We start from the raw sequence: 24,225 nt of genomic DNA, 5'->3' as shown, positions 1-24,225 counted from the left end.
TAGAATATTCTTTAGCTAGCAAGCAGTCATAAAAGGATTTCACGTTTTAGTTAAAAAACAGCATCATGAAGTGGCACTGTGGCTCAGTGGTAGTCTTCAGTGAAAAAGCTCAGGGACAGCAACCAGGCCCTGAGTAAAATGCCCACACCTGAGGGGAGGAGGGGAGAGGAGGAGGAGGGAAGGGGAGATGGGGAGGGGGGAGACAGCAGAGTACCAGTGGCTCACATCTGTCATCCTAGCTACTCAGGAGGCTAAGTTCTGAAGATAGCAGTTTGAAGCCAGCCAAGACAGGAAAGCCCATCAGACTCTTATCTCCAATTAAATCACAGATAAAGCCAAGTGGCAGCTCAAGTGGTAAGACTGCTAGCCTTGAGCAAAAGGTCAGAGATAGCTCACATATAGCATTTCATGCCTGTAATTCCAAGAATATGGAAAACAGAAATAGTAGCATCACAGTTAAGAGGCCAACACATAAAGAAATAAGTCAATAGTACTATGATCAGAAAACAAACCAGATGTGGTGGCTAGCACCTATAAATAATCTCAGGTGCTCAGGATGTAGATGTAGTTGAGAACTGACAAGGGCAGGAAACGTTACCTACAAAACAAAAACAGCAAAAGAGGATCTCCTGGGGGGAAGGTTGAACTGGTGGAGGACTAGCCTAGTGAGCTCAAGACCCTGAGCTTATACATACATAGATACATAATTTGGAAAACGGGGGAGAATGATGGGAGGGGTGAAATTAATTAAGATGCATAACCAAACCTAACTTATGAAATTGTAACCTCTGTGTACAACTACTTTATAATGGAAGATAGATAGATATGAGATCAAGAAGCATTATACTCACAACCAGACTTAGAGATTTTTTTTTTTTTTGCCAGTGCTAGGGCTTGAACTAAGAGTCGAAACACTGTCCCTGAGCTTCTTTTTTTTTTTTTTTTGGGTCGGCTAGTGCTCTACCACTTGAGCCACAGCTCCACTTCCGGCTTTTTTTTTCTGCTTATGTGGTGCTGAGGAATCGAACTCAGGGCCTCATGCATGCAAGGCAAGCGCTCTGAGCCACCTTCCCAGCCCCAAGATACATTCTTAATACTAAGTTAATGGTGAAATTCTATTAAAAAAAATGAGATTCACTTTTTGAAGATTATATATTTATAATAACTTACACTATTTTAAGAAATACACCCTTAAAATGAATTCATCATCTTAAACTAACCATCCATGCAGGTTAGAAGCTGGGCTACAATTCTGCGTTCCATATCTTTTGAAGCAACTTCTCTTTTGGGGGTAATAGCATCAATTTCATCAAAGAAAACAATACAGGGTGCGTTTGACTAGGGAAAAAAAAACAGTAACAACTATAAACACATTCTCTGAATCAATGCATAGCTAAGTGTCTGTGTGTGTGTGTATATGTATGGACACACACACACACACACACACACACACACACACACACACACACACACACACACACACACACACACACACACACACACACACACACACACACACACACACACACACACACACACACACACAAAATTTTAAACTTCAAGGACCATTTACCAAAATATAACCATGAGGAAGGCAGTTCACATTATGTTACTTCTGACTGTTATGTCTTAAGAGAACCTAGAGATAGGAGCTGGGTGCCAATAGATGGCACCTGTTATCCAAACTACTCTAGAGGATTGCAGCTCAAAGTCTATGAGAATAAAAATTCTATGAGAATTTTTATCTCCAATTAAACACCAAAAAAAGCTGAAGTGGAGCTGTGGCTCAAGTGATAGCCTTGAGCAAAAAAGGTGAGGGACAGCACCTAGGCCTTGAGTTCAAGACCCAGGATCAGCATACACATACACAAAAAGCAATAGGGGATGGGAAGGTGGCTCAGTGGTAGAGTGCCTGCCTTGCAGGCATGAGGCCCTGGGTTTGATTCCTTAGCACTGCATAAACAGAAAAAAACAGAAGTGGCGCTGTGGCTTGAGTGGTAGAGTGCTTGCCTTGAGCTGAAGGGCTGGGGAACAGCACCCAGGCCCAAAGTTCAGGCCCAAAGTTCAGGCCCCATGACCTACAAAAAAAAAAGGTATAGTTGGGATAGCACATTTGCACTGATGTTTTCACATGCTTTTAAAATTAAATTGTACATTAAACATATTCCATATGTTAGGAATATAAGTAATAAGTTTAAAATCTTAAATTTGAACATTTAAGTTTACACAAATGTTGAATGTTTCTAACCAACATAAAAATACTCAAGCTTTTTTTTTTTCGGTTGGTCATGGGGCTTGAACTCTGGGCTTGGGCGCTGTCCCTCAACCTCTTCAAGCAAGTGCTCTACCACTTTGAGCCACAGTGCCACTTCCAGTTTTCTGGTGGTTAACTGGAGATTAGTCTCACAGACTTTGCTGCCTGGGCTGGTTTTGAACTGTGATCCTCAGAGCTCAGCCTCCTCAGTAGCTAGGAATCACTGTCCTAATTAGGCATGAGTCACTGGCCAGCTTATTTGTGGATTTCTTTTGGTAGTACTAGGCTTTGCACTTGGTAGACAGGAGCTCAACCACTGAGCCACAGTTCCATTTCTCCACAGCTCCACTTTTTAGTGGTTATTTGGGGATAAGAGTCTTACATGGACTTTCTTGCCTGTGCTGGCTTTGAAATGTGATCCTCAGATCTCAGCCTTGGAATAGCTAGGATTAGAGGATGGGGCACCCATGCCAACTAGAATCTTAACTTGAATCATCTTCCAGATTTTAATAACACAAACTATAATTTGCATAAAATTAAATCTATAACTGATCTGAAAATTTTTTCTCAGGTTCAATTATACAAACAGAATTTATCCTGGTATTTTCTTGGTTGCATTCATAAACAAATAATAATAAATGCATCATTTTTCATATTGCTAAATTGTTTAAACAAACCTAAGTTAAAGAACGTAAAAATGAATAAAGCATCATGAGGTACTATATTTTTAAACATATAACCATTGGGTATGACAGCCTGAACTTCTCATTATCTTTCCTTTTTTTTTTTTTTGGCTGGGGCTTGAACTCAAAGCCTGGGTACTGTCCCTGAGCCTCTCTGTGTTCAAGGCTAGAATTGTACCACTTGAGCCACAGCACAACTTCCTCATTATCTTGTATGTTTGATTTCTTATATATTACATCCAATATGCATCACTAAATGTGTTTTAATATCTATTACAATACATAGAAAATTGCCAAGTTTACAAGACTAGACAATGAATGAGGTAATAAACACTTGCATGAAAAAATAACATCTTAAATACAGGGCTTTAAAATGTGAAAACTGACATTAGCCATTAGTTGACTCACCACAGCTTGTTCAAATAAGTCTCTGAGCTTTTGTTCAGATTCTCCAGAAACTCCTGACACAATCTCTGGAGCAGCCACTTTTAAAATTGGGAGGTCAAGTTCCTGGGCAAATACATAAAAGAATGATCAAATTTTCAATTTTAAACCTCTCACTCATCTTCTTATCCAAACTTCCCCAAATAATTACACTTTTAAATGATTGATCTCACTGGGCACCACTGACTCACACCTCTAGTCCTGACTATTCCAGAGGCTGAGATCTGAGGGTGAGGGACTGGAAGAGAGTCCAGGCAGGAAAGCTCATGAGACTCTCATCTCTAAATTAACCATCAAAAGCAAGAAGCAGAGCTGCATCTCAAAAGATAGAGCACTAGCCTTGAGCAAAAGCAGCTCAGGAACAGTACCCAGGCCCTGAGTTCAAGCCCTAGGACTGGGGGGGAGGGGAAACTATTGCTCCCACCAATACAAAGGTCAAAAAAGAGTATAGGGACAGTGCCCAGGCCCAGAGTTCAAGTCCCAGGCCCAGCAAAAATTTTAAAAAATAGTAATAAAAGAACATGGGTAGAGGGGAGGAGACTAAAATACAATCTCTATGTTTAAAAAGGGTGGTTTATTTTCCTTCCCACCCAACCTTGTCGTATGTGTAATAACTGTATTCTCTGGGGGGGAAAAAATCACACAAATAACATGTGAAAGAGGAAAAGAAGAATGGGCCAGGGGCCTGGTGGAAAATACCTGCAATCCTAGTTTAGGAGGCTGAGATTCGAGCATCATGGTTCAAAGCCAGACTGGGCCAGGAATGTGTGTAAGACTTTGTCTCTAATTAACCACCAGAAAACCAGAAGAGGTGCTGTGGCTCCAAATGGTAGAGCACTGGTCTTGGGTGGAAAAGCTCAGACACGTCACCCAGGCCCTGAGTTCAAGCTCCACAACTGACCAAAAAAAGAAAGAAAAAAAAAAAAGAAAAGAAACCTGAGTGTAGTGGTACAAACCTCTAATCCTGAACTTGGAAGGCTAAGGATTAGAAGCAAGTTAAAGGCCATTCTGGGCTACATAGTGAGTCTGGGCCATCAGAGCTACAAAGACCCTGTGTAAATAATAATAAGAGAGAGTCTCATTTCCCACTGACTATATTCTCTTCCTAAAAGATTCTAGGTTTGGTTTAAATTGACTTAAGAGAAAAAACAAAAACAAAAACAAAACCAAAAGCAATCGCAACAGAAAAAGTGTCAGAAAGCCTCACCCCAGCAATGGCATGTGCAAGTAATGTCTTCCCACAGCCGGGTGGCCCATGAAGGAGAACTCCACGAGGAGGCACAACACCCAGGTAGTGGTACACTTCCGGGTGACACATATGGGTAAGTATCTTGCAGATTTCCTAGCAGGATATAAGCATAAGAGATGTTTCCTCACCCTGAGAGAACCAAGAATGGAACACCAAACCAAGAGTAGATAATAGGCTTTAGGCTAGACTTGAGTTTGAATCCTGGCTCTGGTTCTTTTTTTTGTCAGTCATGGGACTTGAACTCTGTCCCTCAACTCTTCAGCTCAAGGCCAGCTCTCTACCACTTGGGCCACAGCCCCATTTCCAGTTTTCTGAGTGGTTTATTAGAGATAAGAGTCTCACAGTGGGGCTGGGAAGGTGGCTCAGTGGTAGAGCGCTTGCCTTGCGTGCATGAGGCCCTGGGTTTGATTCCTCAGCACCACATAAGCAAAAAGAAAAAAATCCGGAAGTGGCACTGTGACTCAAGTGGTAGAGCATTGAGCTGAAGAGCTGAGGGACAGCGCCCAGGCCTAGAGTTCAGGCCCCACGACCGGACCCCTCAAAAAAAAAAAAAAAAAAGTTTCACAGACTTTCTTGCCTGGGCTGGCTTTGAACTGTGACCCTCAGATCTCAGCCTCCTGAGTAACTAGGATTACAGGCATGAGGCACCAGCCCAGCCTGGCTCTGGTTCTTTACTGTAGAGCTTTATGAATAACAATTGTACTTCTCACTGGGTGTCAGTGGCAGGAAAGTCCCTGAGACTCTTATCTCCAATAAACCACTCAGAAAACTGGAAGTGGCTTGTGGCTCAAGTGGTAGAGCACTCGCCTTGAGCTGAAGAGCTGAGGGATAGCGCCCAAGCCCAGAGTTCAAGCCCCACAACCAACAAAAAAACGAAACAAAACAATTGTACTTCTCCTTACCAAACTATAAATATCTACTTTATAATAATGAAAAATACCTACTTTATCATGATGAAAAGCAACTAAAATAGAGTAGACACTAAAAATAAAGTGAACATTATTAGTAGTATTACTATAATGTAACATAAAGCATGTTCCTATGGACCCTGTAATTCTTAAGACAAAAACAGTAAGAAAAATACTACTTTATCTCTCAATACCATGAATAGGTCAGATTTTCTCAGTCTCTTTCTATATCCAATTCATATAAGAAACAAACAGATAAGCTTTGTCTATATAGGTGATTAGCAATATGTCCATTAAAGCATGAACATGAACTTTTTTTTTTTCCCCTTCGTTCATGGGCTTGAACTCTGGGCCTGGGCGCTGTCCTTCAGCTCTTCAGCTCAAGGCGAGCGCTCTACCACTTGAGCCACAGTGCCACTTCAATGAACTAACTTTTAATGTTGAATCATTGCCTCCAACATCTTCAAACTTCACATTGGAGCTCTGTAATTCCAGTCCCCTGACTTTAGCTGGTAGAAAGAGAGAGAGATAAAAACATTAGCAATACAGTATAAGCTCACAATTAAAAGTCCCTTAGATATTAAAGTATTTCCAGTACATATTTTTGCACACTGAAGACCTGAGCAGAACCACTATAAATAGAACCCTCTAAAGGAAGCACAATCTCTGCTACCCATGAGTATCTCAAATGGGCAAAGGAACTGAAAAAAAGACTTCTCAAAAGAAGAGGTATGCCACTCCTAGGCATCTACCCTGAGCAACAGGAACCAAGATACAATGACACATGCACCTCCATGTTCATTAACGCACTGTTATAGCCAAGATATGGAAACAACCCAGATGCCCCACTACATATGAATGGATCCAAAAATTGTGGTACCTATATACAATGGAATAGTTTGCAGCCATTAGAAAGGACAAAATAATGGCATTTACAGGGAAATGGATGGAACTAGAAAAAAATCATGTTAAGTGAAGTAAGCCAAGAGCAAAGAGACAAATGGCACATGGTCTCACTGATATGTGGATATTAAATCCAAAACATAAGGAGATATGATAAAATAAACAAGACTCAAGAAATAAAGGACCTCCACTCATCTGGTGGTATCATTACTAAATGACCCCACAATGCTGATCACATATATGGTATGTATGTGCTCATCTGAGGGAAACTAGGAGGAGGACACAGAAACAGAGGGAAACAGGGGAAAACATACAACAGCAGGACCCATCAGCTGCACTGGTCATTGATCAAAATGAACTAAGCAACTCAATGGCAGCAATGGGAGGGAGGGAATGAGCGGGAAAGAGAGAACAGCTGACACTAAGCAAAAGGAAAGAAATGTACAGATCACCCGATGTGGAAGAAATAACTGTACTGTCAAAGCTCATAGAATTCATAAATTTCATAGACCCCAATAAAGACAATTTGCCCCATGAAGGTTAGAAAGTGTTTGTAACTTTAAGTATTACTATCTCACAATACTGTGAAATTTATGTAATCACTTAATCACAATAAAAAAAAAATTGCTATATAAAAAAGAGGTAAGAATGGCAAAGAACGGCTGGGAAGGTGGCTTAGTGGCTTACCTTGCATACAAGCCCTGGGTTTAATTCCTCAGTTCCACACACACAGAAAAAGCTGGAAATGGCACTGTGGCTCAAATGGTAGAGTGCTAGCCTTGAGCAAAAGAAGCCCAGGACTGCCCCCCCACCCCAAAAAAGGCAAAGAAACCTGAGGAAATGGCCAGTACTTCTAGCTATTAAGGAAATGCAAATAAAAACTCTGAGATTCCATCTCATCCAAGTTAGATTGGCTAACATTGTGATTTTGTATAGCAACCAATGTTGGTAGGACTGTGGGGAAAAAGGAACCTTGTTGCACTGTTGGTGGAATGTAACTAATACAACTACTTTGGACACAGATCTTCTAGATGACCCAACCATCCACTCCTAGGCACACATCCAGAACATCACGAGCCAGGATACTGTAAAGACACTTTGCACATCCACATTCACTGGCGTACTGACTATTCACAATAGCGAAGTTATGGAAACAGCCTAAATGCCTTACAATAAATGAGTGGATCCAAAAAAATGTGGTACTTATACATAATGGAATTTTACACAGCCATTAGAAAGAATAATATTATGTCATTACCAGGGAAATGGATGGACCTAGAACAAATCATATTAAGTGAGGTAAGCCAAAATCAGAGACAAAAGGCACATGTTTTCTCTCATATGCAGAAGCTAGATATAAAATACAAAATAAATTATACAAGACTCTAGGCATTCATTCACACACAGTGAGTCTAGAGGAGGGTACTCCTTTGAGGAACACAAACATGCAATGCCTATGCACCTCTGATCATATAAAATAGTACTTATTGAAATGAAACAAGAGGTTGTTTTTTTCCTTCTTTTTGTCGTTTGTTCTTTTATCTGTATTTGGGAGGGTGAGGAGTGCACAGAAATAGAGACAAAGGGTGAATAAATGCAGCAGTGATACTCAGTAGACACTACGTGGAAAATGAACTATACAACTTGTGGGAGGAGACAAGAGGGAAAAACTCAGAGACAGCGACAGAAAGGGAGACATTGTCCAAAAAGAGATGTACTTATTACCTGACTTATGAGCTAGTAACACCTCTGAACATCACCTTTACAGTGAAAATTTAAAAAAAAGAACAGTATCTCACCTTTCTTTTGTAAGACAGCTATTATTTCTTCATCTACTTCTTGAAGATCCTCTTTCTTTCTTTTGATTCCTTTGACCTTTAGCCTACTTTTTTTTTTATCAGCCTCCAAGATAGAAGAATATTTTGAAGCCTGAAAATAAAATAAATTTAAACATATCATACATAAAATTACAATATCAACAGGTATTTTATAAAGACAGACATTATCTAAAAAAGAAAAAAACAAAAACAAAAACAAAAACACTCTAGCCGGGCGCTGGTGGCTCACGCCTGTAATCCTAGCTACTCAGGAGGCTGAGATCTGAGGATCGCGGTTCAAAGCCAGCCCGGGAAGGAGAAACCGTGAGACTCCTATCTCCAATAAACCACCAGAAAACCAGAAGTGGCGCTGTAGCTCAAGTGGTAGAGCACTCGCCTTGAGCTTGAGGAGCTGAGGGACAGCGCCCAGGCCCAGAGTTCAAGCCCCACGACCGACCAAAAAAAAAAAAAAAAAAAAAAAAAAAAACACTCCTCTGTAGCACTTTCACGTGTTAACTTTTCCCAACCTCTTTGTTCAAAAAGCTATCTGCTAGAGATAATTCTTCTTTCATAAATCCTTAAAGCTAGGTTTAAAATCTAACATTTGATGGGGACTGGGAAGGTGGCTCAGTGGTAGAGTGCTTGCCTTGCATGCATGAGGCCTGGGTTCGATTCCTCAGCACCACATAAGCAGAAAAAGCCAGAAGTGGGGCTGAGGCTCAAGTGAAGAGCAGAGGGACAGTGCCGAGGCCCAGAGTTCAGGCCCCAACACACACACACACACACACACACACACACACACACACACACACACACACACACACTCACACACACACTCACTCACACACACACACACACACACACACACACACACTCACACACACACACTCTCTAACATTTGAAAACTTTCTTTGCAGGCTTTTCCAGTTAAGTTTTACTACCTTCCTCACATTCCAAAAATCAGTATCTTCAACGATGATACATATTACTAAAACCAGTTCTGCTTCTGAGTGTTTCATTTGTCTATGTCTCTTTCCAGAACTTATAGTTCCTCAATTTAAGACACCAATACCACCTTCTATTTCTAACTGTCTTCTCATAAATGGTGCTTCACACAGTGCTTATTTGGTATGTGATGATTAATAAAATATGACTACATACATGTTTGGCTTTTTTTTTGTTTTGCTGGTACTGAAGCTTGAACTCAGGCCTGGGCACTGTCCTTGAGTCTCTCTGTGCTCTACCACTTGAGCCACAGCGCCGCTTCCAGTTTTTCTGTTTATGACGTACTGAGGAACTATTTGTTTGTTTTTTTTTTTTTGGTCTGGTTGTGGGGCCTGAACACTGTCCCTCAGCTCTTCAGCTCAAGGCTAGTGCTCTACCATTTGAGCCACAGCGCCACTTCTAGCTTTTTTTTTTTCTTTTTGCTTATGTGGTGCTGAGGAATCGAACCCAGGGCCTCAGGCATGCAAGGCAAGCGCGTTCTACCACTGAGCCACCTTCCCAGCCCCCCCCCTTTTTTTTTTTGTATCTCTGATCACTACTAGCTTGTGTGTGTGTATGTGGGCGTACTGAGGAACTAAACCCAGGGCTTTATGCATGGTAGACAAGCACTGTACCACTATTCCCAGCCCTCCATGAGATCTTAACTACAACAAATAAAATTAGGCTGGGCACTGGTTGACACCTGTAATCCTAGCTACTCAGGAGGCTGGGATCTGAGGATCGCAGTTCAAATCCAGCCCAGGCAGGAAAGTCCATGGGACACTTATCTCTAATTAACGACCAGAAAAACACAAGTAGTGCAGTAGCTCAAAGTAGTATAGCATTAGCCTTGAGCAAAAAAGAGTTCAGTGAGAGCATCCAGGCCCCCAGGTTCAAGCCTCATGACCCCCCCCCCAAAAAAAAAGTTAGTAAGAGCTGTGGCTCATGTGAATAAAGCACTGCTAGCTTTCAGGCAAAAAAGCTAAAGGATCCGAGTGCAAACTCCAACACCAGCACAAAAAAACAGGACTGGAGGTGTGGCTCAAGTAATAGAATGCCATCTGAGCAAGCAAACAAGCCATATGTACTCAAGACCCTGATTTTAACCCCAGTATCACAAAAGGAAAAAACAAATAGATTCACATGCTTAACTTGTTTCAAACATATGTAGTGGTATTTTAAATACTTTAAAGTAACATTTACAATCAACATTAAAAACACAGTTCTTCCTATTGCACCATTGGTAGGAAAGTAAATTAGTATAGTCACTCTGGATGACAGGTTGTGGAGACTCCTCAAAAAACTAAACATAGAACAGCCAGGCACCAGGCTTGCACCTGTAGTTCTAGCTACTCAGGAAGCTGAGATCTGAAGATTGCAGCAGCTCAAAGCCAGCCCAAGCAGGAAAGTCCATGAGACTCCCATCTCCAATAAACCACCAGAAAACCAGAAATGGTGCTGTGGCTCACAAGTGGAAGAATGCTAACCTGGAGCAAAAAAGCTCAGGCACAGTACCGAGACTGAGTTCAAGCCCCATTACCAAACAAAAAACAACACAGAAACATAGAACCACCCTAACACCCAGCCATACCACTTTTAGACATCTAACCAATACATTACAAGTCAAGATATCTATGTTCATTAGTGCACTAATTACTATTTACAATAGTCAGATGCTCAGATGCCCTACAGTAGATGAGTAGATAAAGAAATGTAGTACACACCAGGCACTGGTGGCTCAAGCCTGTAATCCTAGCTACTCAGAAGGCTGAGATCTGAGGATTGCGTTCAAAAGGAGCCAGGCAAGAAACCCCCAAAGACTCTTATCTCCAATAAACTATTCAAAACAGCTGGAATGTGGCTCAAGTGGAGAGCACTCATCTTGAGCAAAGGCTCAAGGACAACTCCCAGACCCAAAGTTCAAGCCCCAGACCAGCAAAGAAAAAGAAAAAAGAAATGTGGCACATAACACATAACATCCATTAGAAATAATATGTCAGGGCTGTGAAGGTGGCTCAGTAGTAGAGTGCTTGCATTGTAAGCATGAGGCCCTGGGTTGAATTCCTCAGTACCACATAAGAGCAGAAAAAGGCAGAAGTGGCACTGTGGCTCAAGTGGTAGAGCACTAGCCTTGAGCTGAAGAGCTAAGGAACAGCACCCAAGCCCAGAGTTTGATTATTTCTTTGTTGCTTTGTATGTCCCTCCCCCACAGTATAACCCCTGCTTTCACTGTATTTGATGTCGGTATAATTTGTGGAGGGGAAGGGGAAAAACAAATCGTTTAAATAGGGATACAGGTGGACCCAGTGCAACAACGAGATGTACAAGTTGTCATGTCGAAAATGAACTTTACAACTTTGGTGCTGGAGGGAAGTGGGGAGGATTGGGTAGGGGTGGGGGGGAGGATGGGAAGGGATGAGAAGGGGAAACAAAGGAGGAGGCTACGATGCTTGATAAGAAATGTACTCATTATCTTGCCTATGTAATTGTAACCCCTCTGTATAGTATTTTCACAATAAAAAAATTTTAAAAAAAACTATTTAACTGAAAAAAGTCATTTGCAGAGAAATGGACCCAGAACAAATCATGTTAACTGAGGTAAGCCAAACTCACAAAGAAAAGTGGCAAATGTTTTCTCTCGTAAGTGAAAGCTAGAGCTAATACAATTGGATATAACATATATAACGTACATTCACAAATTGACTAAAAGAGGATATATGTAGGGGAAGAATTCAAAGGGATAACTCTTTTTCATCAAAAAGAATTACAGAATTTTTTTTTTTCCCTAGCAAGGGCAAAAGGAGCACAGAAGGGGCTGGGAAGGTGGCTCAGTGGTAGAGCGCTTGCCTTGCATGCCTGAGGCCCTGGGTTTGATTCCTCAGCACCACATAAGCAAAAAGAAAAAAGCCGGAAGTGGAGCTGTGGTTTAAGTGGTAGAGTGCTAGCCTTGAGCTGAAGAGCTGAGGGACAGCGCCCAGGCCCAGAGTTCAGGCCCCATGACCCCCCCACCACCAAAAAAAAAAAGAGCACAGAAATAGATGGAGGGATGAACATGAACAAATGCAGCCATGGTATTCAATATACACTACGTAAAAACTTGTGGATAGGAACAGGAAGGGAGAAAATGGGAAAAAGTGAAGGAAGGGGTATACTAAATAACCGACTCATGGAATTGTAATCCCTTTGTACAACTCCTTAACATTAACAATAAAAATAAAATAAACTGCCAGGCATTGGTGGCTCACGCCACCTAGCTACTCAGAGGCTGAGATCTGAGGATTGTAGTTCAAAGCCAGCCTGGGCAGGAAAGTCCGTGAGACTCTTATTTCCAATAAACCACCAGAAAACCGGAAGTGGCTCTGTGGCTCAAGCAGTAGAGCGCTCACCTTGAACTGAAGAGCTGAGGGACAGAGCCCAAGCCCAGAGTTCAAGCCCCATGATCAACAAGATAGATAAATAAATAAATAAAATAAAATAAACTGGGAGAGACTGAAGGACAGCATGACAGTACCCAAGAAATGTAATTATCTGACTTGAAATGGTAACCCCTCTGTACATCATTTTAATTTTTAAAAAAATTAAAATAGATAAATATTACTAGCACAAAAAAAAATTCAGTTCCTTAGTTACAATAGCCACATTTCAAGTGCCCAAAAGTCACAAGCTGCTAGCACTAATCATGCTGGGCAGTAGGCCCTAGAAGATATCTTTACCATAACACAATGAGATAAGATGACTTCAAACCTCTCTCACTCTACCATGTATTACACCTCAACAGTTAAGGCTAAACATAGGTGGTTCACACCAACAATCTGAGCTACTCAGGAGGCTGAGATCTGAGAATTGTGGACAAGACTCCTATCTCCAATTAACCAGTTAAAAAGCTGGATGTGAGGCATGGCTCAAGTGATAAAGCACCACCCGAGATAAAAAAGTTGAATGAGAATATCTATAAATTCAAGATCCAATACTACCCCAACCCCGCAAAAAAAAAAAAAAAAAATCAGTTAAGGAAGCCACTCAATGTGTGGTCACTTTGTGACTTTTCATCAAGTTATAATTTCTTAAGTGTATGGCACATCTCAAATTTAAAGGTTTTCTTTTAAAAAGGTTTATCTTTCTAAGCCAGGTATTGGTGGGTCACATCTGTAATTCTACCTATTCAGGAGGCTGAGATCTGAGGATTATTATTCAAAGCCAGAACAAGAAGGAAAGTCTGTCATACTCTTATCTCCAACTAACCACCAGAAAACAGGAATGGAGATATGACTCAAAGTGGTAGAGCATTAACCTTGAGCAAAAGAGTTCAAAGACAGTGCCTAGGCCCCAAGTTCAAGTGTTACAACTGACCAAAAAGAAAAAGGTATCTCTGGCTGGGAGCTGATGGTTCTTACGTGTAATCCTAACTACTTAAGAGGCTGAGAACTGAGGATCACAGTTCAAAGCCAGACTGAGCAGGAAAGACTGTAAGATTCCTATCTCCAATTAATTGCCAAAAAAGCCAGAAGCTGAGCTGTGACTCACGCCAGGACTGGCACAAAGAAAAAAAATCTGTCTGTTCCACATTTTCATAGCATACTGATTTATGTAGTTTTTCAACCCTGAACTGAACAGCAACCACAATGTTGTTTCAACAACAATCTCTACTCCTTCCTAAAACTATGAACTTATACACATACCCAAGGCAGTTAATTTTCTGCTAGTAAACTTATTTCAGGAAGTTCATTTGGCACTAATTCAACAAACTGACTTCCTATGTAATAGACATAATTTAAGTCATGTAAACATTATTAAACTAAGTTGCTGCTCTCCTGGAATGAAACAAAAGAAACCAGGCTGAGGGGGCTGGGAAGGTGGCTCAGTGGTAGAGCACTTGCCTTGCATGCATGAGGCCCTGGATTCGATTCCTCAGCACCACATAAGCAAAAAGAAAAAAGCCAGAAGTGGCGCTGTGGCTCAAGTGGTAGAGCACTAGCCTTGAGCTGAAGAGCTGAGGGACAGCGCACAGGCCCAGAGTTCAGGCCCCATGACTGGACCCAAAAACAAAACAAAACAAAACAAAAGAAACCAGGCTCGGGAATGTGGTTTAGTGGTAGAGTGCTTGCCAAAAATGCATGAAGCCCTGGGATTCCTCAATACCACATAAACAGAAAAAGCCCGAAGTGGCACTGTGGCTCAAGTGGTAACCTTGAACAAAAAAGTAGCTCGGGGACAGTGCCTGAGTTCAAGCCCCTGGACTGGCAAAAAGTAATAAAAATACAATAAAATAAGGAACCAGTCACAGTGACATGTCTTGGTCCCCAGCTCATAGTACAATTAAGAGGTGATGGGTGCTAACTTCATCAATGGATTAATTGACTGATGAGTTCCTGGCTGAACGGGCTATTAGCAGAAGGAGCAAATTTATAGGAAGTGCATCACTGGTAAGAAGGGGCATACTCTCAAAGAGGATTTGGGGAGTCTGGTCCTTTCCTGGCACTCTGCTCCTTAACTCCATAACTCTGCTTTATTATGCCATTCTGCCAAGATGCTCAGCCTCAGTACAGGCCAAGACTCAGTGGAACCAATCGGCTACGAAACCCTTTCTGCTTTACAATATTGTTTCTCAAAGGAATGTGCCACAGCAATGAAAAGTCTAAACAAATGCCAATGACTTAACTGATAAAAAAAAAAAAAAAAAACTTCTATATAATTAGCTAAAGGTAACAAAAATGAACAGACTCTAATTGGAAGGGCATTTCAATGGTTAAAGCAAGAAAGGACAGAGGTTTGAATGAGGATTATGGTAACAGCAGTAATAGAAAGTGATCAAATTCTCCATCTATTTCAAACCTCCAATAGTTTTTATAAAATCCAAGTATTTGGTTAATATATACTTAAAAAGGCTGTAATGTCTTCTGATTGGGGATAAAAATACCTGTATATCAGACACTGGCTTCTTATGAATATTTTTCTCATCTGATGCATGCAAGAAAAACTCTTTCTTTCCATCTGGAACTTTGTCAATAAACCATCCTTTCTCAGATTCTCTGGCAGGAGTCTTCAAAGAAACGGAATCAGTTTTAGAGGCTATTCGTGGTGTTGAAGTGGTGGTCTCCTTGTGCTCCAACTCCAGAGTATTTGAAACAGAATTGAGATTTCCTTTCCGATATAAAGACAGCAAGGAACTGTTCATGTGATTGGCTGACTGAGAGAAAAACAATTTTAGTATGAATTAAAACTGAACCAATAGTCTGAGTCATTAGTAAACCATCAATTCAAAGCCAGATCAAATGTAAGTATCATTGCTTTGTTAAATTCAAAACCTGTTTTTCTGAAGGGGTAAAATGGACTATAAGTTATATATGCAACTTGGAATATATTTTTATATACACACACATGAACACATATGTATATGTATATATATTATTGCCACAGCTCATTAATCAAGCCTACTCATCAACAATGACAATTCCATGGCAGAAAATACATCCTTTTCTCCATTTTTAGTAGTAGTTCCTTTCTATTCCTCTCTGCCTTTTTGACTGTTTTTTCCTTTTCTTTTCCCTGTAGAACTAAACACAAAACAATAAAGTTATCTACAGTGTACATAGAAGCATTCAATTATTTATTGATAAACAGGGCCAATGTTTCTCACTCTATTCATTACTTTTTCCTAAGTTAAGGTCATAATGATTTTTTTTTTTTTTGGCCAGTCCTGTGGCTTGAACTCGGAGTCTGGGGATTGTCCCTGAGCTTCTTTTACTCAAGGCTAGCACTCTCCAACTTGTGCCACAGCTCCACATATGGCTTTTTCTGTTTATGTGGCACTGAGGAATGGAACCCAGGACAATGTGGCTAGGCAAGCGCGCCACATTCACAGCTCACAATGACTTTATTAAATATTACCTTACCTGTGGATCCAGGTGATCTTCCACATTTGAACTATCATCAGAATAGCTTTCAGAATACCTCAGTAAAAAGAAGAAAAACATTTTAAATACTTTTTGTCCTATGTCTAAAAAATTACGACCACAAACAAATAAATACACTAAAGTAAAAGTCCACAGTGGTTAACCAGTTGGAAGGGTGTACTTAGAGTCTTTTGCCTGTTGTATGCTTGCCAGATATTTGGCTTCTCCAGAAGTAAACTTTGCCTTGCTTGGGGAAGGGGGGGGGGGGGGGGGGGGAGGAGAGAAGAGGGAAGAACAGATTGCAGTTATGTAACTGAACTGAGCAACAGGGAGAAGTACAAATTCCCATTAGATCAAGGGTTAAGGTAAAAATAATTCTCATATAATATGGCATTAAAGCCTAACAAAAAACTATTCAAACTAAGACTTTTTTTTTTTTTTTGGTCTGGTCGTGGGGCCTGAACTCTGGGCCTGAGTGCTATCCCTCAGCTCTTCAGCTCAAGGCTAGCACTCTACCACTTGAGCCACAGCGCCACTTCCAGCTTTTTTTCTTATGTGGTGCTGAGGAATCGAACCCAGGGCCTAAGGCATGCAAGGCAAGTGCTCTACCACTGAGCCACCTTCCCAGCCCCACTAAGACTTTTTTTTGAGTGTGTGCTGGTACTGGAACTTGAACTAAGGCCAGGGCACTCTTCTTTAGGCTTTCTGACTCAAAGCTGGTACTCTACCACCACTTGGGCCAGGACTCCACTTCTAGATTTTTGCTGATCAACTATAGACAAGAGTCTCATAAACTTTCCTTCCCAGGCTGGCTCCAAATTGCAACCCTCAGATCTCAGACTTCTGAGTACCCAGAATTATAGGCATAAGAAATTGGCACCCAGATTCACATTGAAACTACTTTCTGAATTCATTATACCTCAAACTTGATACCTAATAGTTTACATAGTTTACTATGTAAAGATGTCTTTAAAAGTTGTTTAAATGAGCCGGGTGCAGGTGGCTCATGCCTGAAATCCTATCTATTCAGCAGGCTGAGATTTGAGGATTGTGGTTCAAAGCCAGCCTGGGCAGGAAAGTCCATGAAACTCTTTTTTTTTTTTTTTTGTCAGTCATGGGGCTTGAATTCTGGGCCTGAACACTGTCCCTCAGCTCTTCAGCACAAGGGGAGCGAGCCACAGTGCCACTTTTCTGCTTATGTGGTGCTGAGGAATCAAACCCAGGGCCTCATGCATGCGAGGCAAGCACTCTACCACTGAGCTACCTTCCCAGCCTCCCATGAAACTCTTAACTCTAAATAGCCACCAGAAAACTGGACGTGAAGCTTTAGCTCAAAGTGTTAGAGTGTTAACCTAGAGCAGAAAAGCTCAGGGACAGTGCCCAGGCCCTGAGTTTAAGTCCCATGACCAAAAAACAAACAAAAAGGCCACTATGACAGGAAGAAAAGGTGTGGACACAGGGTAGGTAATACTCAGGTTCTTGCTAATGATGAACAGCCACTGAAAGTATTACAAGTATGAATATAACATCTTAGGGAAAAAACAACACTCTTGTATTACTTACTCATTATCCTCTTCACCTTGTCTTGATCTTTTTGCCAAGTGTTCATCTTCTAATTCTGTTAGATTCTTAAGTTCTTTCTCACTATTAATTATACTGAACACTGAAACAAAAAACATGTAATCTACTAAATTCGTTCTTTCTATAATTACTAATCATTCAACTCTAACATTAAAAGACTCACCTTTTTCTACCTGAATCCTAAAAGCATTTCTTTTTCTACGGCCATAGTCTATACTGAAAAAAATAACAAGAATTTTAGAATACTGGCATCCACCAGTGGTTTTCCATTAAGTTCTATTTAAAGACTACATCAATTAGCATAAATACACAATTATGTTACTGTTCACATTGGCCTATCTTGGGGCTGGGAAAGTGGCTCAGTGGTAGAGCGCTTGTCTTGCATGCCTGAGGCCCTGGGTTCAATTCCTCAGCACCACATAAGCAAAAAGAAAAAAGCTCGAAGTGGCGCTATGGCTCAAGTGGTAGAGCACTAGCCTTGAGCTGAAGAGCTGAGGACAGCGCCCAGACCGAGTTCAGGCCCTACGACCAGACCCAAAAAAACAAAACAAAACAAAAAAAAAAAACACATTGGCCTATCTTTAAGCAACTCCTGAATTTATTTATTTCTTTTGCCAGTCCTGGGGCCTATGCACTGTTCCTGAGCTTCGTTTTTTGCTCTAGGTTAGCACTCTAACACTGGAGCTTCAGTACCATTTCTGGCTTTTTCTGTTTATGTGTTACTGAGTAATCAAACCCACGGCTTTATGCATGCTAGGCAAGCAATCTACCACGAAGCCATATTCCCAACTCTGAATTTACATTCTGTGACTTTTTTCAATTTTATTTTTCAAATTATTTTTCTTTTTTATCTAACGCTTATTTTCTTATTTTTTGTTAGTTGCAGGGTTTGAATTTAGGGCTTGGGCAGTATCTCTGAGCAATTTTACTCAAGGCAAGGGCTCTACCACTTGAGTCACAGCACCACTTCCAGTTTTTTGATGGTTACTTGGAGATAAGAATCTCATGGACTTTTCTGCCCAGTCTGGCTTGGAACTCCAGGCTAGCTGTGAAACAGATCCTCCTGAGTAGCTAGGATTACAGGCCTCATTTTCTTTTTTTGTCTGTCCTGGGACTTGAACTCTGGGCCTGGGCTCTGTCCCTGAGCTCTACAGCTCAATGCAAGAGCTCTACCACTTGAGCCACAGAGCCACTTCTGTTTTTTCTGGTAGTTAAATGGAGATAAGAGTCTCCTGAGCAGGGGCTGGGAAGGTGGCTCAGTGGTAGAGTGCTTGCCTTGCATGCCTGAGGCCCTGGGTTCGATTCTTCAGCACCACATAAGCAAAAAGAAAAAAGCCGGAAGTGGCGCTGTGGCTCAAGTGGTAGAGCCTTGAGCTGAAGAGCTGAGGGACAGCGCCCAGGCCCAGAGTTCAGGCCCCACGACCGGACCCAAAAAAAAAAAAAAAAAAAAAAAAAAAAGTCTCATAAGCAGAGTCTGAGTAGCAACAGGGAAGAGTCAAGAGTCATGGCTAGACAAGCATTTAGGAAGTTCCTTCCTGTTTGACCAAGTGTTGGTTGAAAGGAGTGCAGCGGAAACTGTAACCAAAGGAGGCATTATGCTTCCAGAAGAGTTTCAAGGAAAAGTATTGCAAGCTACAGTCGTGGCCGTGGGATCGGGCTCTAAAGGAAAGGGTGGAGAGATTCAGCCAGTTAGTGTGAAAGTGGGTGATAAAGTTCTTCTCCCAGAATATCTGGAGGTACCAAAGTAGTTCTAGATGACAAGGCTTATTTCTTACTTAGGGATGGTGACATTCTTGGGAAGTATGTAGAGTGAACACATCACTAAAATGGCATCCTGTGAAGCTGCCCATTCCATGGAAGTTCTGAGATCTTTCATCAGGCAAATAACTTCCATATCACCCTTTTATAATAAACTAATGGTAACTAAACTAAACTAAAAAAAAAAAGAAAAAGTCTCATGGACTTTCTTGTTTGGGGCTGGCTTTGAACCATGATCTTCAGATCTCAGCCTCCTGGTTAGCTAAGATTACAGGCGTGAGCCACCAGTATCCAGCAAATGTGGCTTTTTTCTTTTTTTTTTTTTTTTTTTTTTGGGGGGGGGGGAGGGAGGCAGTTGTGGTTCTTGAACTCAGGGCTGAATGCTGTCCCTAAGCCTCTCTGTACTCAAGGTTAGCACTCAACTTTTTTGAGCCACAGCACCACTTCTCCGGCCTAATTGTTTTTCTTTGAATGTGTTTCTCTTGAAATTTACCAAAATGCTTTAACAAATGCAATAAATACACATAAGAAAACTATACAATAAATACATTGTTTACCTATGTTCTCAAATTGTTAACATTGTGCCATATTAACTTTACTTTTCTTTGGAGATCAATTTTCAGCAAAATCACTTGAAAATTAATAGTGAAGATTTCAACAAAAAAAGTCATCATGGCCAGGCACGAGTATCTCAGGCCCATAATCTTAGCTACTCAGGAATCTAAGATTTGAGAATTGTAGTTTGAAACCAGCCTGGACAGAAAAGAGACTCTTATCTCAAATAAACTACTCAGAAAAAGCCAGAAGTGGTGCTGGCTTCTAACCATAATCCTCAAATCTCAGCTTCCTAAGTAGCTAAGATTACTACTGCCCAGCTTCATATTTCTTTCCTTCCTTTTCTTTTTGTCAATTGTAGGGTTTCAACTCAGAACCTGAGCTTTGTCCTTGAGCCTCTCAAGTGGTAGGCTACCACTCTACCACTTAAGCCACAGCCACTCCTAGTTTTTGATTAGTTAACTGGGGATAAGATTCTCACAAAGAGTCAGGGAATGTGGTTCATGGCAGCAGCCATTAGTCACCACTACTTTAAACAAGAATGGCAGTTTTAAATAGTAGGGAACTGAAAGGAAAATAAAAAATAAAAAATAAAAAAAAGCAAAGATCCACAAGCTACATTTCTTTACCTGTACATTCTCTGCAAATCGGATGCTAAGATTCCGGTGTCCACATATTTGCCACATCTATTACTGGTGAGGTACTAAAAAAGAAAATATGACAAATATAAAACACTCAATATTTCAAACTCAGTGACTTTAGTTAACAAACAAGATAGAGAGTTATTCTAATACACAGTACTTTTTCATAGCAATACAAGGTTTGCACTCAGACACTTGATCTTGTAGGCAGGCACATGATCCACAATCTTTCCATCTCTAGCTCAGGGGTAGCTGCAATTACAGCCATGAGCTACCATACCTGGCTTTTCTTTGTTTTTGAGATAAAAATCTCACTGTACAGTGCAGACTAGCCTTAATCTGATCTTCTTGCTTTGAGCCACAGAGCCACTTCTGTTTTTCTGCTGGTTATTTGGAGATAGGAGTCTCACAAGTCAGGCAACAATAACTCACACCTATAATCCTAGCTATCTAGGCTGAGATCTGAGGATCATAGTTCCAAGCCAGCCCAGGCAGAAAAGTCTCCGTGAGAGTCTTTTCATTAGCCACTCAAAAACCAGAAGTGGAGCTGTAGCTCAAAATAGTAGATAGTGCCCCAGACCCTGAGCTGAAGCCTCATGACTGACCAAAAAAATAAAGTCTCACAAACTTTCCTGCCTGAGCTGGCTTTGAACCACAATCCTCAGACCTCAGCTTCCTGAGTAGCTAGGATATGAGCCACTGGTACCCGGCTCATGGAAAGTCTTAACTAATGAAATATATCCAAAGCAAAAAGGTCACCAAATAATTATCAAATCTGGAATCAGAGAATGAAGATTATCATGTCATGACAACACAGTAAAAATAAAAATAACTATACTAACTTTCAGGTAATCAGTGAAGGATTAGTCTATGTTCTCAAACACACCAGAATATAGCAGTAAACTAGCCAGACAGCTTAAGACGCTATTTTTTTTTTTTTTTTTGGATCAGTTGTGGGGCCTGAACTCTGGGCCTGGGCGCTGTCCCTCAGCTCTTCAGCTCAAGGCTAGCGCTCCACCACTTGGGCCTCAGGACCACTTCCGGCTTTCTGGTGGTTAACTGGAGATAAGAGTCTCCTGGACTTTCCTGCCTGGGTTGGCTTTGGGGCTGGCTTTGAACCATGATCCTCAGATCTTAGCCTCCTGAGTACCTAGGATTACAGGCGTGAGCCACCAGCACCCAGCTAACACAAGACATTTTAAGTGTGGGAACACAGTGATGTTAGGGCTTGAGGCAACTCAGTTTCAACATTAAATAACCTTTTTTTTTTTTTTTTTGAGACAGGGTCTTGTTGACCCAGACTGATCTTGAACTCCTAAACTCTCCCCTCAATTTCCTGAATACTAGTACTACAAGAGCTGGCCACCATGCATGCCCACCCTTACATCATCTTTTATACCTTACTTTCTAAAGACAGTGAATACAAAGACTCTAAATATTAATGTGGAATGGAAATGAGTGGCAGGGTCAATCTTATTTTAAAGTATGAGATTCTGTGCAATGTCCAATGGGTGCATAAAACTCTGACTAATAATTACTGTTATTGAAAACTCAAGTACAAATACTTTCCTAGCCAGGCATCGGTGGTGGCTCATCTGTAATCCTAGCTACACAGAAGGCTGAGATTTGAAGATTACCGTGCAAGCCCAGGCAGGAAGTCTGAGCCTCTTACTTTCAATTACTTTCACAGAAAAAGCTTACTTTCACAGAAAAAGCTAGAATTGGACCGATGGCTCAAATGGTTGAGTAAAAGGAGCTCAGAGACAGGGCCCAGGCCTTGAATTTAAGCCCCAGGACCTGCTCCTTCCTCCGCCTCTTATTTTTACATGTAATTTTTCAAACATATAGGTTATACTGGACCTAATAGTACTATGAGAAAAATAAACAAAAGATCCTGTGAACTTTAAGAAACTCTTACGTAGGAACCTTTAACATAGTCTCTTAGTATGTTTTTTTGTTTGTTTGTTTGGGTTGGTTGTGGGTCTTGAACTCAGCTTGGGCGCTGTCCCTCAGCTCTTCAGCTCAAGGCAGTGCTCTACCACCTGAGCCACAGCACCACTTCTGGTTTTCTGGTGGTTTATTGGAGATAGAGATCTCATGGACTTTCCTGCCTAAGCTGGCTTTCTATGGTGATCCTCAGATCTCATTCTCCTGATCACAGGCGTGAGCCACCGGTTCCAATAGTTGCTATTCTGTCCAGCTCCAACACAATTTCTTCTCAAGAAACCCTAGCACATGACAACAGCAGGGTATTCAAAGCCCGACCAATCGAGTCCGACACTTCTTGTATCCGTGCTCCTCCTACAACATGGTAGTTATTTTAAGTTCCTCTTAGTGGTGTATATCTCAATTTGTTGAGGTACTTTTCCTTTTATTGAATCTGCCAAGCCTGTCCCTGGTGCTCACGCCGGTCACCCTAGCTGCTCAGGCGGCTGAGGTCTGAGGAACGCGGTTCAAAGCCAGCGCGGGCAGGAAAGTCCGTGAGACTCTCATCCCCAGCCAACCACCCGAAAACCGGAAGTGGCGCTGCGGCTCAGCGGGAGCGCGGGCCCGGGCTGAGGAGCGGAGGGCAGCGCCCCGGCCAGCGTTCCGGCCACTGCGGGCAGAAAAGAGAGGAGGGAGGAAATGGGCCCGGGCTCGAGGGTCAGAGTAAGAAGAGGCGGGCGGCCGCGAGCAGGCCCCGCCCGAGGCCGGCCTCAGCTCCCGGGACGGCATCGCCCTGCGGGACCCAGCTGGGCGCGGAGACCTGACAGCTGCCCCGGAAGCCGCGGAGCCGACGGGGGACCCACGTACCTGGACCACACGCTGCTTGAGCTTACCGTCCACGAACGCCGCAGAGCGGGGCCGCATCGTGTCAAGCCGCGGCCGCGGGCCCGCGGCGGCTCTGCGGCGGCTCTGCGGCGGGCCTTCGCGGGGCTGTCTGCGGCGACGCCGGACAAGCTGCGGCGGGCCTTCGCGGGGCTGTCTGCGGCGACGCCGGACAAACTGCGGCGGGCCTTCGCGGGGCTGTCTGCGGCGACGCCGGACAAGCTGCGGCGGGCCTTCGCGGGGCTGTCTGCGGCGACGCCGGACAACTGCGGCGGGTCTTCGCGGGGCTGTCTGCGGCGACGCCGGACAACTGCGGCGGGTCTTCGCGGGGCTGTCTGCGGCGACGCCGGACAACTGCGGCGGGTCTTCGCGGGGCTGTCTATGGTGATGCCGGACAAGCTGCGGCGGGCCTTCGCGGGGCTGTCTGCGGCGATGCCGGACAAGCGGCTGCGCAGAGGCGCCCGGCGGTGCAGCCCGTGCTCTTCTCCCCTCACAGAAGCACTGCGAGCGAGAAAAACACGCCGCCTGAAGAAGGGGAAGCCCTAGAAATACCCGGAGGCTCTGGCAGTTTTGTTTTCAGGCTGGCCCAGGAGGCCCCGGATGGCTAGGCCCCTTTGAACACGCTCCACTTCCGGGTCACCAGCTGGGGGACACGGCCCGGCTGGCTTGCGCCCGGCCTGGCGCCTCAGCAGACCAGCGAAGAGCACACGCGTTTCTTTTCTTTCTTTCTTTTTTCCTTTTAATTTG

The 24,225-nt window shown here is 42.6% G+C and overlaps 1 protein-coding gene and 1 pseudogene across 3 annotated transcripts in view; one reads left to right on the top strand and one right to left on the bottom strand.

Annotated features, from left to right (window-relative positions):
- Nvl (nuclear VCP like) overlaps nucleotides 1-23,959 on the bottom strand; it is a 46,644-nt gene extending 22,685 nt beyond the window's left edge. Inside the window, exons 1-11 of one of the 3 annotated variants that reach the window (XM_070023268.1) lie at nucleotides 23,490-23,959; nucleotides 20,659-20,732; nucleotides 17,880-17,932; nucleotides 17,699-17,798; nucleotides 16,136-16,193; nucleotides 15,160-15,429; nucleotides 8,241-8,370; nucleotides 5,971-6,047; nucleotides 4,589-4,723; nucleotides 3,346-3,447; nucleotides 1,221-1,338 (exon numbers count right to left, since the gene is read on the bottom strand). In XM_070023268.1, the coding sequence (XP_069879369.1) occupies nucleotides 1,221-1,338; nucleotides 3,346-3,447; nucleotides 4,589-4,723; nucleotides 5,971-6,047; nucleotides 8,241-8,370; nucleotides 15,160-15,429; nucleotides 16,136-16,193; nucleotides 17,699-17,798; nucleotides 17,880-17,932; nucleotides 20,659-20,666 (1,051 nt within the window). In that variant the 5' untranslated portion in view covers nucleotides 20,667-20,732; nucleotides 23,490-23,959. Of the gene's footprint in view, nucleotides 1-1,220; nucleotides 1,339-3,345; nucleotides 3,448-4,588; nucleotides 4,724-5,970; nucleotides 6,048-8,240; nucleotides 8,371-15,159; nucleotides 15,430-16,135; nucleotides 16,194-17,698; nucleotides 17,799-17,879; nucleotides 17,933-20,658; nucleotides 20,733-23,463 lie in introns of all 3 variants that reach the window. The other 2 variants (XM_070023269.1, XM_070023267.1) reach the window with 2 other exon arrangements.
- On the top strand, nucleotides 19,221-19,529 carry LOC138827613 (10 kDa heat shock protein, mitochondrial pseudogene; annotated as a pseudogene).
- Nucleotides 23,960-24,225: the final 266 nt, after the last annotated feature.

Source organism: Dipodomys merriami, unplaced genomic scaffold (genome assembly GCF_024711535.1).
Source record: "Dipodomys merriami isolate MVZ:Mamm:240054 unplaced genomic scaffold, mDipMer1.0.p SCAF_158, whole genome shotgun sequence".
NCBI lineage: Eukaryota > Metazoa > Chordata > Mammalia > Rodentia > Heteromyidae > Dipodomys > Dipodomys merriami.
Note: the sequence above shows the minus strand (reverse complement) of the source record. Positions and strands in the feature narration are given on the sequence as shown.